Genomic DNA, 15,654 nt, shown 5'->3' on the forward strand with positions numbered 1-15,654 from the left:
CTATCTATCTATCTATCTATCTCCCTCACTATATCTATCTATCTTTTGTACTCACTCTATCTATCTATCGCATCACCACAGCATCACTCAGCACCACCACAGCATCACTTAGGGGCATCACCCGTCGCCACCACAACATCACTCAGCGACACCATAGCATCAATCTGTGCAACCATTCAACAACAACTGGTTCAAATATGTTCTCTCCATGTTTCAAGCTTTATTACAAATGTCACAAAAAGATGTTAATATTTCACTTCTGTTCTTGGATTTGTCACAATAAAATACACTGAACATAATCTGCACAAACGTTATTTACAAAAGTTTAAGCTATTGCCATTATAAATTACAATAACTTTTATTTAAGTATTATTTAAAAAAATTAAAAGCCATTGTTATTTGTAATATCAATGCATCTAAGTCACGTAAATACAACACATATTGCATTACAAATGCTATAGGTGTCACATTTGCGAAAGTTATACCTATTGGCATTGTAAATGACAAAGCTATTAATTTTGCTATTTTCAAAACCAACACATAAATAAAAAATGTGTCATTTACAATACCAATAGCTCAAACTTTCCTAATGCGAGACCTATTGCATTGCAAATGCTTGTTCAGACCTCCTCCAGCATCAGTAGCCCAAGGGCCCTATCAGAAGAGATGCAGCTCTATGCAGTTCTGATAGTTTTAGCCAAGAGCTATTTTCATTCTCGAGCTTTCAGGCCTACAATTGTAATGGGTAAAAAGAAAGACTAAAAGTGCCACGATGCGGTGTGGTGCTGGCTAAAAAGTCAGCACTGGACAAAAGTGCTTCTGATTATATGGGGCCAGTTGGAAACTCTTCGTTGTGTGGAGAGTGCAAGTTCCATTGCTTTTTATTACAGCAATTACAGCAACATGTGTAAACGTATTTTGAATTGATTTATTTTTATGGAATAGCATAAATAGACCAACTATTTTGCTGTTTGTCACCATTGGCGTTCAAATGGATTGAACATAAGTTCATTACGGCTGCTTCTCTGAAAATATAGTTTCTGAATTTCACAATACAAAGTTGAAACAAGTTTGTTTTGCCATACATGCCAATATATCATCGGCTTGCAGCTAATATGGCTTATATGCAGAAGTCCTGGTGTATTTTGCAATTAACACTTGCAATATTTTTGGAATGTATAAGACGTTGTTCAACATAATTTGTGACACATTCTGCCAGTCCTATTTTTGTCATCTGCACTTAGCATGTTGGGTCTCATAGGCACACACATAATGGGAAAAACAAAACTACAAGTCCCAGAATGCAAAGAGTTGTCAACTTAAATAGCAAAGAATGACTGAATGTGTGACATGCACCTTTTAGAAACTAGGAGGACTGATTAGCTATTTGTCGAGGGTGTGGTAAACTGCACATGTTTTGTGGAGAATAATGATACATAACTTCCTAACAGCAATGCAAACTGCTAAAGGGAATAACTCCCAAGCGCCTTGTGGCATCTGTGAGACCTGCAGCCAGTCCAGCTTTGCTAGAAAGCAGCACGTGCATGCTAGGATTATTGCCCCCCTATAATTATAATATTAAACGTGAATCTACAAGCCCAGTAAGACAATTCAGGGTTGGCTTGGACTGGCTGAAAGTGGCACAACATCCCAAGATCGACTTAGCAGCTTTGCAAATATTCCTGATGAGAACGAAGGAGAGATGTGCAATTTAGCAGAGAGAAGCTGAAGGGAGAATCCAGAGCAGTAGACTTGTCCGGTCAAAATTGCCCATAAGCGTGCAAATTTAGGGGGCTAATTGTGTTAATTTAGTTATCATTATAAACGCCTTTGGGCGGAGCACCAAATTACAGTTTCACTGAGTGCCCTCACTACCGTTGCTAAATTGCACCTTGAAGGGTTTTGACCGAAAACATGATATCTTTAGTAGAAAATGAATGGTAGCCTACTGTTAGGTTCCATCTATGGGGCCATTGTTGGGGGCTAGGAGTTACTATACATTCCAAGATGTAGGTTTCACTTGCAGGGAGTAAAGCATGAGGTGCGCAGTGTAGTTCTGCCACTGGTTGTGATCAGCCCAGTCTGCATAAAACATGGTAGGGTGAGTTTAATTGAATTACAGAATTATTGCACTTTGCTCCCTTGTTCACTGCTACATTTAGTCAATCTTGACTAGCGTATGCACTTAATCAAGATGGCCGACACATTTTCCCATGCGTACTCTTCTGTTTGTTAAGCACACATTTGTAAACTGTGCTTCCAAGGGCTGATAGCAAAAAAGGAGGCAAGCATGTCAGGAGTGAGGTGGACTGGTAATGCCTGGGAGTTCTGCAAAAGCACAAGGGGTGCTACAAGGCAGGATCAAGGTGCATTGCCAAACGGAATTAGATGACCTAGATAACCAGTAACCGTTGCAAGTCAGGAATTTGATTCATTGGCCGCACTGTGTCGAGGGTCCAGTGTTCGCGCAGGCATTGAATCCACCCCTGGTCTGTACTGTACCACTCAATCCCCTCCCACCCCCTTGTACATATATTAAGTTATAGAGTCTTGTCTCAAGTCCTACTGTTCGTGCCCTCTGTTTCCCAAGTCGCTACTCTTGTGTTGAATTTGTCAATAATTAGATATCATGTTAGAGGAATATTTACTCTGGTTTTATGCAGATGTTCAAGTGCCGCAAAACGATGCAAATCATTGGGTCGATTTATATAGTATTATAATAGCCTGTGGGCCCGACACAATATTGTTCAGCACTGCGCAGGTACTTATGCAACACTTAGTAAATCTAAGACTTGGTGTTGTCTGTCTGGTCAATTTCTAGCAGATCTTGATCTATCTGAGAAATGGTCTTTTCAAGTTCGAGCGAAAGATCCTCAAGCATTGAACTGCTTTTTGTGACATCAACATCAAGTGCCAGGTTCTGCTGATAGAACTCCGGGTCCGTGTCTCTCTCATCTGATTGTGAATCCATGCCAGCTGGGATGGTTCGGTCATGCGACGTGTAGGCCAAAAGGTTTCCATATATAACTTGGGCGGACTCCATAAGCACGTTGCCATTGGCATGGACGATACCTCCATTTTGAGTTGGGAACAACTTGTGACATTGGCTTCCCTTTGACTCCACATCTGATAGGACTCTAGTACTGGTCCCGTTTGGCAGTCCCGGTTGGAGAAGGTGTGCAGAAGTTGAGGTGCCATCTTTCAGGGTCTGGGGAGATGCACTCCCAATTGGAACCCCGTTGTCATTCGCAATATGGCCGCCTCCGGCTTCCCTTTTCCCTTGCTGTGCATTTCCTGGGATGTTTGCGTTGTCCCTTGACCTGGTGTTGATGTATTGGTTGGGCCTGGGGTGGGTGGATTCCTGCAAAGTGTGATAAGAAATTCTTGATACCTCAGTGTCGTTAGATAGCCTGCTGGCAGTGTATTCCTTCACAGCGCCTTGTCGAGGCAGGTTTACTGCAGCGTCAGTGGCGAGGTTCGTCCAGCCCGGGGCCGTCCCGCTCTCGGGAGTCTCCCGGCCTCCTCTCCCATGATCCCTTGGGGCCTGTTCGAGTCCCAGCAGGTTTTCTGCGCTCTCCAGGATGGAGGCCAGACTCTCGCTGCCGAGGCGATGCTTCTGCTGCCGCGAGGCGTCTTTCAAGGCTGGAAGATAAAAAGACAACATGAAGGAAAAGACATTCACGGTGGATTAGGCGTGGACACGTGTGCGCGCATGTACAATGAATAGGGCATTGCGTTTGTACTGGCACTTTTTAATCACATTCCCATACCCAGGCATGTGTATACACACTCAGTCGAGCACAATCTAGAGGGGGAGGGGGGGCTGAACGCTCCAGCCTTGCTCAAGTCAGCTGCCCAAGACTGGCAAAAAACATAACACCATACACAAATATGATAACGATTCTTCAAAACTAAAAAACAAGTATTTTACTTTAACATGCGGAAGTGTTGCAACTCAGTACTTGAGATTATATAACTTGATTGAGCGGCATTTGTTAAGAGGCACCGTTTTGAAACACGAATTTAAGAATATTCATGTCTCCCACCCCCCACCATGACAAGAATGTCATTCGTAGATTTAGAGGCAAGTCAGTTGTCATGTGCACCCTGCACGCGGCCTAGGTTCTTGCAAGGAACAAAATGTATACGGATATTTCCCATTGATGTTTTCAAAGATTAAGACAATTTCATTTTACATGGATATCTGAGTTGGTCCTTTTCTAAACTGGTCTCAACAGTTGCATATGTGAGCAGCAAAGGGTTACTCCAGGAGGTGGTAAAAGGATAGGATTTCAAATACAGCATGAGAAGTAATATCACTTTTGCTACCCTGGCCTGATGGTGAACTGACCTTCATGCTTACCGTCCAGGAGAATATTCAATAAACCGTAGATGACCTGGCTGGATGTCCTGCACTTCCACTGAGCAAGAGCTGTGCACTGGGCTGTGAAGACCAGCATTTGCTGGAATGGTAACTGGGAGGGGGGCGTGCACCATGGCAGTGTACCGCACGTCTGGCGTTATTATCAGACTTGCCTTCTGAGGTGCTCATCAGGAGGAATGTGATCCAGGAGGGAAGAGGCTCTAAACATGCACAGAACCAGACGCAAATCTAAAGACTTTACATTAGCCAGATTGAATTAATGACCAGTGAGCCTTTGGTGGCGAAATATCCTGAAACCCCTCATTAAGCAGAGTGTTTGAGCAACGTTCCCAGCTGCAAACAGGAAAGTAACAACTTTGCGACTTCAGGAATCACCACTCTTAAACACCTAATTAGTTTTGTATTGCTGTCTATAACTTAAGACACCACTTTAATATTTCGATAATCAGGGATATTGGATGTCCAGTTGGTCATTGCTTGCCGACTATCCCCCCTTTAGTCATTAAAATATGATTTTTTTCTATTTATTGCTGTTTTTATATAGTGCAGACTTGGCCCAAAGGCAATTTACAAGAAAGCAGTAAGCACGTTCTGGTCAACAAATATCATAAAACATCCTGTTAGCAACAGGAAAGCAAGGAAGAAACAATTCCTACCAGCACAGATGTTACAGGATAACAAGTAGGTAGCTAGCTATCATAGCAAACTAGCAGTAAGCAACCACAAGAGCAGAGAGAACAAATAGTTTGTAACAGAAAAGATAGGCACTGGAGATGTGAGCAGCAATCCACAATTTAATTCAACTTTGATGAAATCATAATCCTGTATGAATGAGAGCGGTGCTGGGAAATTGCCGGGGAATATGTCCTTGGTGCTTTTTTTTGTGTTTGACCTGTATTCTTAGAATCGTAGCAGATTTTGGGACAAGAGTATAGGAAGTACGTAATTTGCCCAGGATCAGACAAAGTGGTCAAGTAGAAGACCCAAGGGACATATTTACAAGCCCCTATCGCCACCACAACGTCACTTTATGGACTTTGTGGTGGCGATAGAGTCTTTGACTTACTTACAAGGCAGTGTTAAGCCACTTAATGTGGCTTAACGCTGTCTTGTAAATAAGACAACCTTTCACGCTATACTTAGCGTGAAAGGGGCGAGCAATGGGTATTGTGGTGGGCGTTCCACAGAAATACCCATTCATTTGGCGCTCCTCCATATTTACAAGGGTGGTGTAAATAAGGAGCAGCACCAAAATGAAGACCAGGGAAAACCTGGTCTTACTCTGGCGCAATGAGGAGAAATTTTTAATTTCTCCTCATTTTTGCTGTTTCCATGTATGCTGCGTTGTGCAGCACACATAAAAAAGCAAAATGGCCGTTGATTGTTTATGTGCAGGAAAGTGTCCCTACCTGCACATAAACAATCATTAAAAAAATGACGTTTTACAACTTCTATGTGTGCCGCATTAAGCAGCACACATAGAAGTTACAAAATGCCATTTCAGATTGTTTATGTGCAGGAAGGCACACCTTCCTGCACATAAACAATCTTCCCTTGCAGCTATGGTGCAAGGGTGTCTGCATTGGCACTAGGTGGCTAAATTAGTGCCAGCGCATGGGGAAAAGCCGGACTGCGCCATATCCTTGTAAATTTGGCACCACCCTGCGTTTCATATGCCCCCAGGATTTCAATGCAGGATTGTTTGTTTCATAACTTTCCCACCATAAAGCATTTTAGAAAGTAGATTGTAATAACAGGTGGTGTTGTGTACCCCAATAGTGATGTTCAATGTGTATTGTGTTCTAGTTTTTGTATCACACACTTGCTGCCTGTGCTTTGCTGAATTTCAAGTACTTCTAATCTTTGGAGAAAAAAATTGAGCAGAGGAGTGTATTCCAAAAGTGCACACATGGAGAGGACGGGATTGAACACCAAGTTTCATAATTGGACAGTTTCCAACTTGCTATTACACCACCCTCACTAACCCAACCCTAGGCCACAGGACTCCTCTCTCAGGAAACGCCTTCATGTTGGGATCTCTGCCCAGATTCTTAGTGCCTGTTTATTAACAGCACATTTTGAGACAACAGTAAAACTGGCTTTAAATGTCAAGTCTCATAGTACCAGGGGCATACCGGATGCCCCCGGTGGTGTGGGGGTAGGGTTTCTTATTTTGGAGGGGGCCCCCTTACCCTCTAAGCCATGCCATTGCATGCCTTGCAGAATGCGTGCAATAGCGTGGAATAAGAAATAGGTAAACTCTCGGGAAAGCCACTCTGCTTTACCAAGCAGGCCTAAGTTTCACTTCAGGTTGTAGTCTCACAGCTCAGGAGGCACCATAGTGAAAGTCTCAATAGCACAGTCTAACTAACCATGTTAGCATAGAATATACATATACAGTGTATTAATGTAGTTTTACTGCTGAGATGAATAGGATTGTGAAGAAGCCAGTGCAGGCTCGACCAGTGGACACAACACCACAGAGGAAGTGACTGACAACGAGCAGGAAGCTGAATGGGCCTAAACAAGGAAGCAATGTAAAGCAAGCAACAAAAAGCCATTAGGCCTCAACAGATGGAGTTATATTGTGGCCTCATTGGAAATAGGAGCCATGGTGTAGTAAATTCCCTTTTGGAACCACTTTGGTTCTCCCTTAGGTGTGCGCATTACGCGCTTTAGGCTGCCTTAGCTTTGCACAGCCACACATAACACATTTATTCTGTGCCATGATATTATTTTAGAAAACGCTGCACATGTTATTTGTTATTTAGTTTTTCTTCTCAGGATTCAGTCTGAACATTTCGTACAAGGTCGAACAAGATGGTGTACTTTTTTCTTGTGCCTAGTCAGCAACATCTCCTAACATTTTAGACACAACACAGTGGCGCAACTGCTGCTTTCCAACACAGTGGTGCTTATCATATAAACAAGTGACTCGCACTCTTGGAAAACAGAGAGGATAATTCCAGTATTAGGACAGGTCTTTGAATGAGCGCACCAGTCTTGTTTAAACTGAGCATACACTTAATGTGCGGACCACCTAACTACAAATACCAGGTACGGGGCCCGGTGCTAATCCCAGAGATCACTTGTATATCCCTGTGCTCGGATAGGTTGGGCAGGCTTTGGCAGATATATCATTTGCCATGATAGAGCTGTTCATTGGATACAGTTTGCTAGTAATTTTGACTTCTCTGCTAAGTTGTATATGTTTTCTAATAGCAGCACAACTGCTTCCTAATAGACTACGATAGTTTCAATAAATATTGTAAACTTTCCTCTTGTCTTTCTTTTGTTTATTGTGGGCATGCATGCGTGAAAAATGAAAGGTGATGATCTGTTTCCATGGTTCCCTTGGGGTTTAGAGGGTCATGTTCTAGGTTGCAAAATCACCTGTTACTCTGGGAAGGTTAGGAGTTTAGGTAAGGTACTGTGAGCTGTCCAGATTTGGGCCTGATGTGGAAGAGAAACTCAGTCCCTGCATTTTGATGTCTCCATTGATGGCAGAGACGCGCTACGTAGGACACCAAAAGACTGAAGAGATATAAACAATTGAAAACAAATCAAAAAAGATACGATGGATTTGGGATATAAATAAAAAAATAAAAAATCCAGTATATGAAGTGGGACTCAACCGACCGACCTTCAACTTCACGGATCTGAAGACAATACATAGAAGCCCAGATTGTGTTGTTTGGTCCTGAAGAAGAGAATCCCCCGATTCTTAGGGATTCGAAACATAATTTTTGCTTGTATAGACCAATCGTTTGCAAATATGTTTTTGTAAATATAATAATAATTGATGGTCTATTTTGTGAATATAATTGTAAAAGTGTATCCTTCCATTGAGTGGAATAGGTTTTACCTGCCAATATAAATAGTACCTATGCAGGGCCTATAATATAAAAACAATCCCTGGCTAGAAAAAAACTTCCCCTTATTTCACTACCCACTTGTCTTGTCTGTCGTCAAATGATGTCCAAGAGTGAAATGTGTTAAATGTTCAATCTTCTCTTTTCCCCATTCCCTGGTGTCATCGCCCCCCTTTTTTTTTCAAAAAAACCTGTTTTACTTATAAAAAATAATTTTCCTATTGTTCCTCCTAGATTGTTTACAATGAATGTATTAGACTGAAGCTAAAACCATACATTCTGTTGTTCACAAAAATAATTTTGATATACATTTGAAAAAAACTTTCTCCACAAAAAGAGAAATAAAAAATAAAATCATTGAACTTTGTTTAATAAACTTCGACTGAACGAGTGGGCTGTGGCAATGAGCGATTTGGAGCTCGGGGCCCTTTAAATATTTAATTCATCGCACAGTACTGGCAATTTTTTTGTTAACCTGTTATCCCAAGGCACAGTTCTGTTTCCACATGATAATGGCAAAAATGTGGAAGTTGTTGAAGGAAGATATATATGTAGGAAATGATGGGCAGGAGCTATCGAGGAAGGAAGTGAAAGAAGCCTAACAGAGGAAAAGATGGGCATCATCCATCAGGGTAAGAGTCCAAGAGAGGAGGTTGTAAATAACTGGGGGCACCCATAAGACCAGGAAATAGGCAGGGCCCCATAGAAAAAGTGACACGTATCTATAGGAATCCATTGAAACAGGAATTGTGTAGAGGCAAACAGAGGAAGTTTAGAGAAATTTGATGCACTCATCTTGAGAGGAAATTGACAGGGCTGAATAAAGGTAATTACTGTTAAATGGAGACACCCATTACAACCGGAAGTGGCCAGGACATAATAGGAAGTGGTGGACAGCATCCATCAAGGCAGGAAATAATTAGCACCTAAATATTCATACGGCTGGTTAGTGGACAGGGCTATGCAAGGGAGTGAGAGGGAAAGCAGGGATCAGAACAGGAAACATGCATTTCTTCCTGTGGGTGACTTGAGTTTTGAGTAAGTGCTCACAGCACAGCAGCATATATAAAATCTTGTACCTTCATCTACTGCCTCCAACAAAACTCCACGAACAATGTCCTCGTAAATGTTTTCCACGTGCAAGATGGCACTGTAGTCCGCAAACACATAACAGTCATATTTAGGAAGCTCCTAAAGGTGCAAAAAACCAAATGTATATGCGTTAGAAAATGCCAAGCAATGGCAGCGCAATCCATACAACTCGTCCCATAAGTTCAGTAATTTGAAACTACAACTCCCGGCATGCTCCATTAATACATGGAGCAGACTGGCAGGCAAACAAGCAGAGCTGCTGGCCTTGCCCAGGTTTTATGAGTGAAGGCCAGTGTACATGGCCTAGGTTAGCAGCTTCACCGCCCATGTCAGAACCAAGCTCCTGCTGCCATTAACTTTCTCCAGTCCATACTTGCCATGTGCACCGATGCAACACTTCAAGCCCAGGCTTCACCTCAATACTAGCTTTTAAAGCTGCACTTCTGCCTTGCATTGTGTGTCCACTTGGCTGATGAGGCTACAAAGCACCAGGGACACATGTCTAAGGTTGTTATCTCTCGAGTTGGCTTCGCACTGTTTATGACCAGGGCATAGGCCAGTGGTGGGACAATGCCAGATTTTGAGGAGGCAAATTTCCACACAGGCATCTAAACACAACAATTTTGCATATTCAATGGTTAGCCTAGAAACTTTTTTTTTCTAACAGACTTTTATATTGCGCCAACTTGAGCACTTTACATATCACCAGTTGCATTACAAGAGGACACATTCATTTTTGTTAGGCACGGGGAGATTAAGTGATTTGGCCAGAATCACAGGATGTTCAGCGTCATTGCCGAGACTCGAACCCAGTTCCCCAGATTCGAGGTCGACCACCCTAGCCGTTAGGCCAACTCCTCTCCCCGTGACTTCTACTCTCCTAGATCAGTATTACCCACCTCCCTGTTTTCTAAATCACTCATTCCACTCTGAATCCCCAGGAGAACTGTTCCCATTTTCCCTAAGTCCATCTATATACCAGTGTAGTTCTTGTTAGTAGGAAATATGTTTGAGACAGAAACCTGGGGCAGTGGTCTGCAAACGTTTTAATGGCATGCCTCTTGAGTGAACTAATTTCCTCATCCACCCAACATTGGACCATATTAGCAAGAAGCTCGTTAAAATTATCGCCGTTTTAGCGGCAGTTTCCTGCCGCTAAAATGGCGTTAATGGGCTTGCTAATATGGGCTATAGAATTCCAATAGAAGCCCAGGTTAGATGTCCTGCACATCTAACCTGGGCTTCTTTTGGAATTCTATAGCGCATATTATCAAGCCCATTATAGCCGCTTTAGCAGCAGTTTCCTGCCGCTAAAACGGCGATAATTTTAACGAGCTTCCTGCTAATATGCCCCATTATTCCATAAAATGTTAAATACAGCAAGCATGCTGAAGAGTTTCAGTGTGGCTGAAGAGTACATGTTCTAAAAAATATTATCTTAACTGAGCTTCAGTCGTGCTTTTTAATTTACCAGAATAAATGTAAGCATATTAAATCAAAATAAGCAAGGCACTCAATTGATGTGGTAACTCCATATTTTAAAATGATAGACTAAAAAAAGTCTAATATTGTTTTCATATAATAAATCACTTATGAGTAATTAAAAAACATTTGTAAGCTAAGAAATGTGTGAAGGACTTTAGATGGCATCTAATAAAATTGGACAAAAATTGTCTTTTATGTTTCATTCCATCATGACAAGTTGGCAATCAACCCCACATTATGAGTAGGGGCATAATCGGTGCTTAATTTGAGCCGGTGGTTTCCGGTGCTCAGTACGGGCACTTAATCATCAACACCGCTGCTTTTCATTTATGGGAGGCACGGTTAGATTAATGATTTGCCCAGAACCACAGGATATCGAGCAGACGCCGAGACTCGAGCCTGGTTTCCCAGCACTGAAGTCGGCAGATATGGCCATTATGCCACACCCTCTCCCCACTTTCATAGTGAGTAGTTGGTTCTGTTTTAGGCGGCGCTAACAGGAGAAATGGGCTGGTGCAAGCTGCCTGCTGACGAGAGCTCAGGCACTTATTTCTTTACAAATTAACCACTGGGCATAAAGCAGGCCGCTGCAGCACAGGGGGCCTTAATTCTTCACGGGACCCCATTCAGGCCAAGACCAAAGAAGATCTGTGAGCTATGGCACACTCGGAGGGCCCTAACATTTTGCTGAGGGCCCCCTCATTTTGCATTACGCCACTTGTCTTGAGTGACACCTTCATCCTGCTACTGCTTTTAGAGCAAAACACTTTGCATGCTGGGATTTTTAGCCCCTACTTACAGTGTTAAGTGCGAAACTACAAGTCCAAACATTCGATTCACAGTTGTCCCCCCCCAAAAAACGGTCTACCCGGCGGTGTTGCATGGGACACTTTGCCATTCGTTAACTATTAATTAATTTAACATTTCGACCATTGCTGACACGTCAGATGTCCATTTTAACAGTGTATTGAAATACATGATGCCAACTTGCTATTGTCAGAAAGATACCCCTAAAAATGCAATGTGAGCGTGAGGCGCACTTGAAGTCCCACTTTTATGTTTGTGTAATTGGGGGCATTATTCAGGGAAAGGCAGAATACTCCTCTTTGCGAGAGCCCCACGTCCCCCTTACATCCATTCATGCCCCCAGGTGGGGCTGCACCACAGTTTGAGGACTGTTGACATAAGAACAAATTTCGCGCAACTTTTTATACAGCTCTCGCTACATACTGAGTTGTGTCTTTGTGTATGAAATATTAAATGTAGTTATCATTGAACAAGCTCACTGGTGTTTGATTTATCGACTTTGCAACGATAAAAGGATGAGTGTGTCTGACTGGGCTTTAAGTTTACAACTGAGAACTTCCAGATGCACTGATCTCTGCAGCAGGCGCTAAACCCACAGAGCTAGATTGAGGGAATCCACATAAACATGCCACACTCACCCGCTTGCAATGGGGCTCCAGGCGCTTCAGCAGGAATGGAAGAAAGATATCAACCAAGGCGTCCCGGGCGAACCGCCTCCTGGCGCGGCTGCTGTCCGAGTCAAACTTCTGCCAATTAAAAAAGTTTACAGTAATGGGTACGGGTTAAAGGTCGAAGGAATCCACTTTTAAAATACTGTTTGTGATGATGTATGAAGAAATATCACACGTTCTGCCCCACCCAATAGCCCTGGTCACTTTGGGGCCTCATGAACAAAGTTTTTTTATTTTTAATTTTTAATTTCAAAGTATTTCATTACTTATTTTTTATAAGCAAATACATTAGCATTTCTGTTACAGGGTTTTAACAGTTGCAGACATTTGGTAAATCTGAGGGTTTCTGACAGCCAATACACTCGCCGCCAAGACATGGAACTCCCTCCCCACCCACCTCCGCCTGACCCAGGACCACCTCGCCTTCAGGAAGCAACTCAAGACCTGGCTGTTCGAGCAGTAGCGGACCCCCCTCCCCCAGCGCCTTGAGACCCCCTGGGTGAGTAGTGCGCTATATAAATGCGATGATTGATTGATTGATTGACTTTCTAAAATGCAATATACCCAATTAATGGTTCTGAAAAGGTTGTCAAAATTCAGAAACAATGATAAAGTGGTATTTGTAAGGAGCGTGTTTAGGGCGTCCCTACCAAATACCGAATCCTTATGGTGAGTATTAATGTTTTGCAACCAAAATCTGATCGAAAAACATTATTTTACCACCAGCTCAAAAGAGGTGATGAGCCATTCAAAAGCGGGAAGGGGACCCCTTCCCCTTTGTAAGGTTGACAAAAGCGGGTTTTGTCTTTTTTAATGCACCAATGCCTACTCCTATAAAAGGTGTGAGTAACGTTGTCTGAGTTTGTCAAACGCGGTCTGAGTCCCTTTCTCCTGTAGCTGGCTCACCGTTGTTATGCCGTGCCGGTACCACGTGTGCATATCCAGTGATTTATCCCTATATTTGATTCTAGGGTGGTGCCAGAGCGACTCTAGCTGAGTTTGTCTGACGCTAATGTCTAGTAGTTTGTCTAATTTTAGTAGGGCCAGTCGTGTGTTCCTAAGGATTGCGTTCTGTTTGATCGCGGGGTGCTTTGTCGCTGTGAGTAGTGCCACGGGTTCCATTCCCCCTAGTAGTCTCCTCTCTAGGGAGAGCCAGGCCGGGGTGTAGTCGCTCTTTGGTGATATCCAGTGTAGCCCCTGTGCTGCCAAGCAGGCTGTTTGGAAGGTTCTAAAGTTTGTTATGTTCAGCCCTCCTAGAGCCTTGGGGAGCCTGAGTTTCTGAAGGCTGATTCTAGGTTTCTTCCCTCTCCATAGAAAAGTGTTCAGTAGTTTGTCCAGTTTTTTGTGAAAGTCAGGTGTGTTGGTTAGTGGTAGCATGTTGAGCGTGTAGTTTACCATAGGGGTGACCATCATTTTGATGGTCTCAACCCTTCCCCACCATGTCGTGAATCTTGGTGACCAACCCTCTAGTCTCTCCTTTATTTTGTGTAGGATTGCTTGTTCGTTCTGGTCTACTGTGGTCCGCAAGTCTCTCTCGAATAGGAGGCCCAGGTATTTAATGGCTTTCTTCTGCCACGTTAGGCCCGAGGTGCCCAGTACAGTCTTGTTGGTGTGTATGTTCAGTCGTTTGCATTCAGATTTCTCTCTGTTAAGTTTGTATCCTGACACTTGCGCAAACTGATCTATGGTGTCCATTAGTGCTTTAATGGATCTTTCAGGGTCCTCTGTTACAATGAGGACATCGTCCGCATACGCTGCTAATTTGAAGGATTCTCCCTCTATAGGTATGCCTCTGATGTCTGGGTTTGAACGTATCATGCTCAGTAGGGGTTCAATAGCTAGTAGGAAGAGGCCTGGAGATAGCGGGCAACCCTGCCTTGTTCCTCTTTTGAGATCTAGTGTATCTGATGTGCCTCCATTCACTACCACGCGGGCTTTCGGTTCATTGTACAGTGCCATTACCATCTTCCTATAGTGTTGGCCTAGTCCGAATTTTTGCATACATTGGTCTAGATAAGGCCATGACACTCTATCGAATGCTTTTTCTGCATCAAGGGCGATCATGACCGCCGCATTGTTGCTTTTGGACGCGTGGTTGATTACGTGGCACAGCAATCTTGTATTGTCCTGGGACATCCTGTTCTTCAGGTATCCCACTTGCGCGAAATGTATGAGGGATGGAAGGTATGTGTTGAGCCTGGTAGCTAGGATCTTGGCGTATATTTTACAGTCGACATTGATAAGTGAGATTGGCCTGTAGTTTTTCGGGTGTTGTGTGTCTTTGCCTTCTTTTGGGATCACTATAATGTTAGCTTCAGCCATCGACGGCGTCATGCGGCCTTTGTTTATACAGCTCGCGAAAACTGATGTCATCACTGGCCTAAGTGTTGTGATGTAGTGTTTGTAGAAATTGGCTGTAAACCCGTCCGGCCAAGGGGCTTTTTTATCTTTCAGGCTTTTGACCGCTCTCTCTATCTCATCTCCAGTTATTTCTGAGTCTAGTATTTCCTTCTGTGTTCCTGACAGTGTTGGAGTTGTGATGCTCCCCAGTAGCTCCCCCCCCCCTCATCTGCCTTTAGTGTTTCGTCTTTTTTGTATAGCTGTGCGTAAAACTCTTTGAAAGCGTCTAGTATTCCTTTGTTCGATGTGTGTGATTTGTTCGTGCTGTCCTTGACTGCTGTTATTGTGTGCTGCCTCTGCTTGCCCTTGAGGTACGCCGCAAGTGCTTTGCCCGCTCTGTTGGCCGAGCACAGGTGTATTGCTCTGTACTTGTTGATCCAGGTTCCTGCCCTTTCACTAAGGATCCTGTTTAACTCATACTTTTTCTTTGTTAGGGTTGTGAGGGTGTTCCTGTCCTCTAAATTGCTTATGTGACCTGCTTCTAATCTTTTGATTTCGCTTTCTAGATCGATTATCCTCTTATTTCTTTCTCTGTTCTGTCTTCCAATGATGTTGATTATGGTTCCTCTTACAGTAGCTTTCATTGCGTCCCATAATGTCTCTCTACCTATGTCTGCTGTGTCATTGTTTGTGAGGTACTCCTTAAGAGCTAGTTCTATTTCAGTACTGCTACTAGTGTTTTTGAGGAGGTCATCGTCAAACCTCCATCTTCGTGTTGGGCGCTCGTTGTGTTTGCCCGTTAGGGTTAGGCAGATGTGAGAGTGGTCTGAAATCACTCTTGGGCCTATCTCCGTGTGCTCTATGAGGTGTGTGTGAGTGTCTGAAATTAGTATATAGTCGATCCTGCTGTATGAGTTGTGTGGATTTGAGTAAAAGGTGTATTCCCTCTCATCTGGGTTTTGTAGCCTCCATGGGTCTGCTAGCTTGAGTTTTGAGCAGAGGT

General features: G+C 43.3%; 1 protein-coding gene across 1 annotated transcript in view; it reads right to left on the bottom strand.

The window, feature by feature from the left end:
• Positions 1-400: 400 nt before the first annotated feature.
• The window catches only part of NIBAN3 (niban apoptosis regulator 3), a 118,991-nt gene continuing 103,737 nt past the window's right edge, over positions 401-15,654 (bottom strand). The window contains exons 12-14 of the mRNA XM_086961320.1: positions 12,279-12,386; positions 9,336-9,447; positions 401-3,642 (exon numbers count right to left, since the gene is read on the bottom strand). Of these exons, the coding sequence (XP_086817446.1) occupies positions 2,786-3,642; positions 9,336-9,447; positions 12,279-12,386 (1,077 nt within the window). The 3' untranslated portion in view covers positions 401-2,785. The remainder of the gene's footprint in view (positions 3,643-9,335; positions 9,448-12,278; positions 12,387-15,654) is intronic.

Source organism: Lissotriton vulgaris, chromosome 1_1, assembly GCF_964263255.1.
Source record: "Lissotriton vulgaris chromosome 1_1, aLisVul1.2, whole genome shotgun sequence".
NCBI lineage: Eukaryota > Metazoa > Chordata > Amphibia > Caudata > Salamandridae > Lissotriton > Lissotriton vulgaris.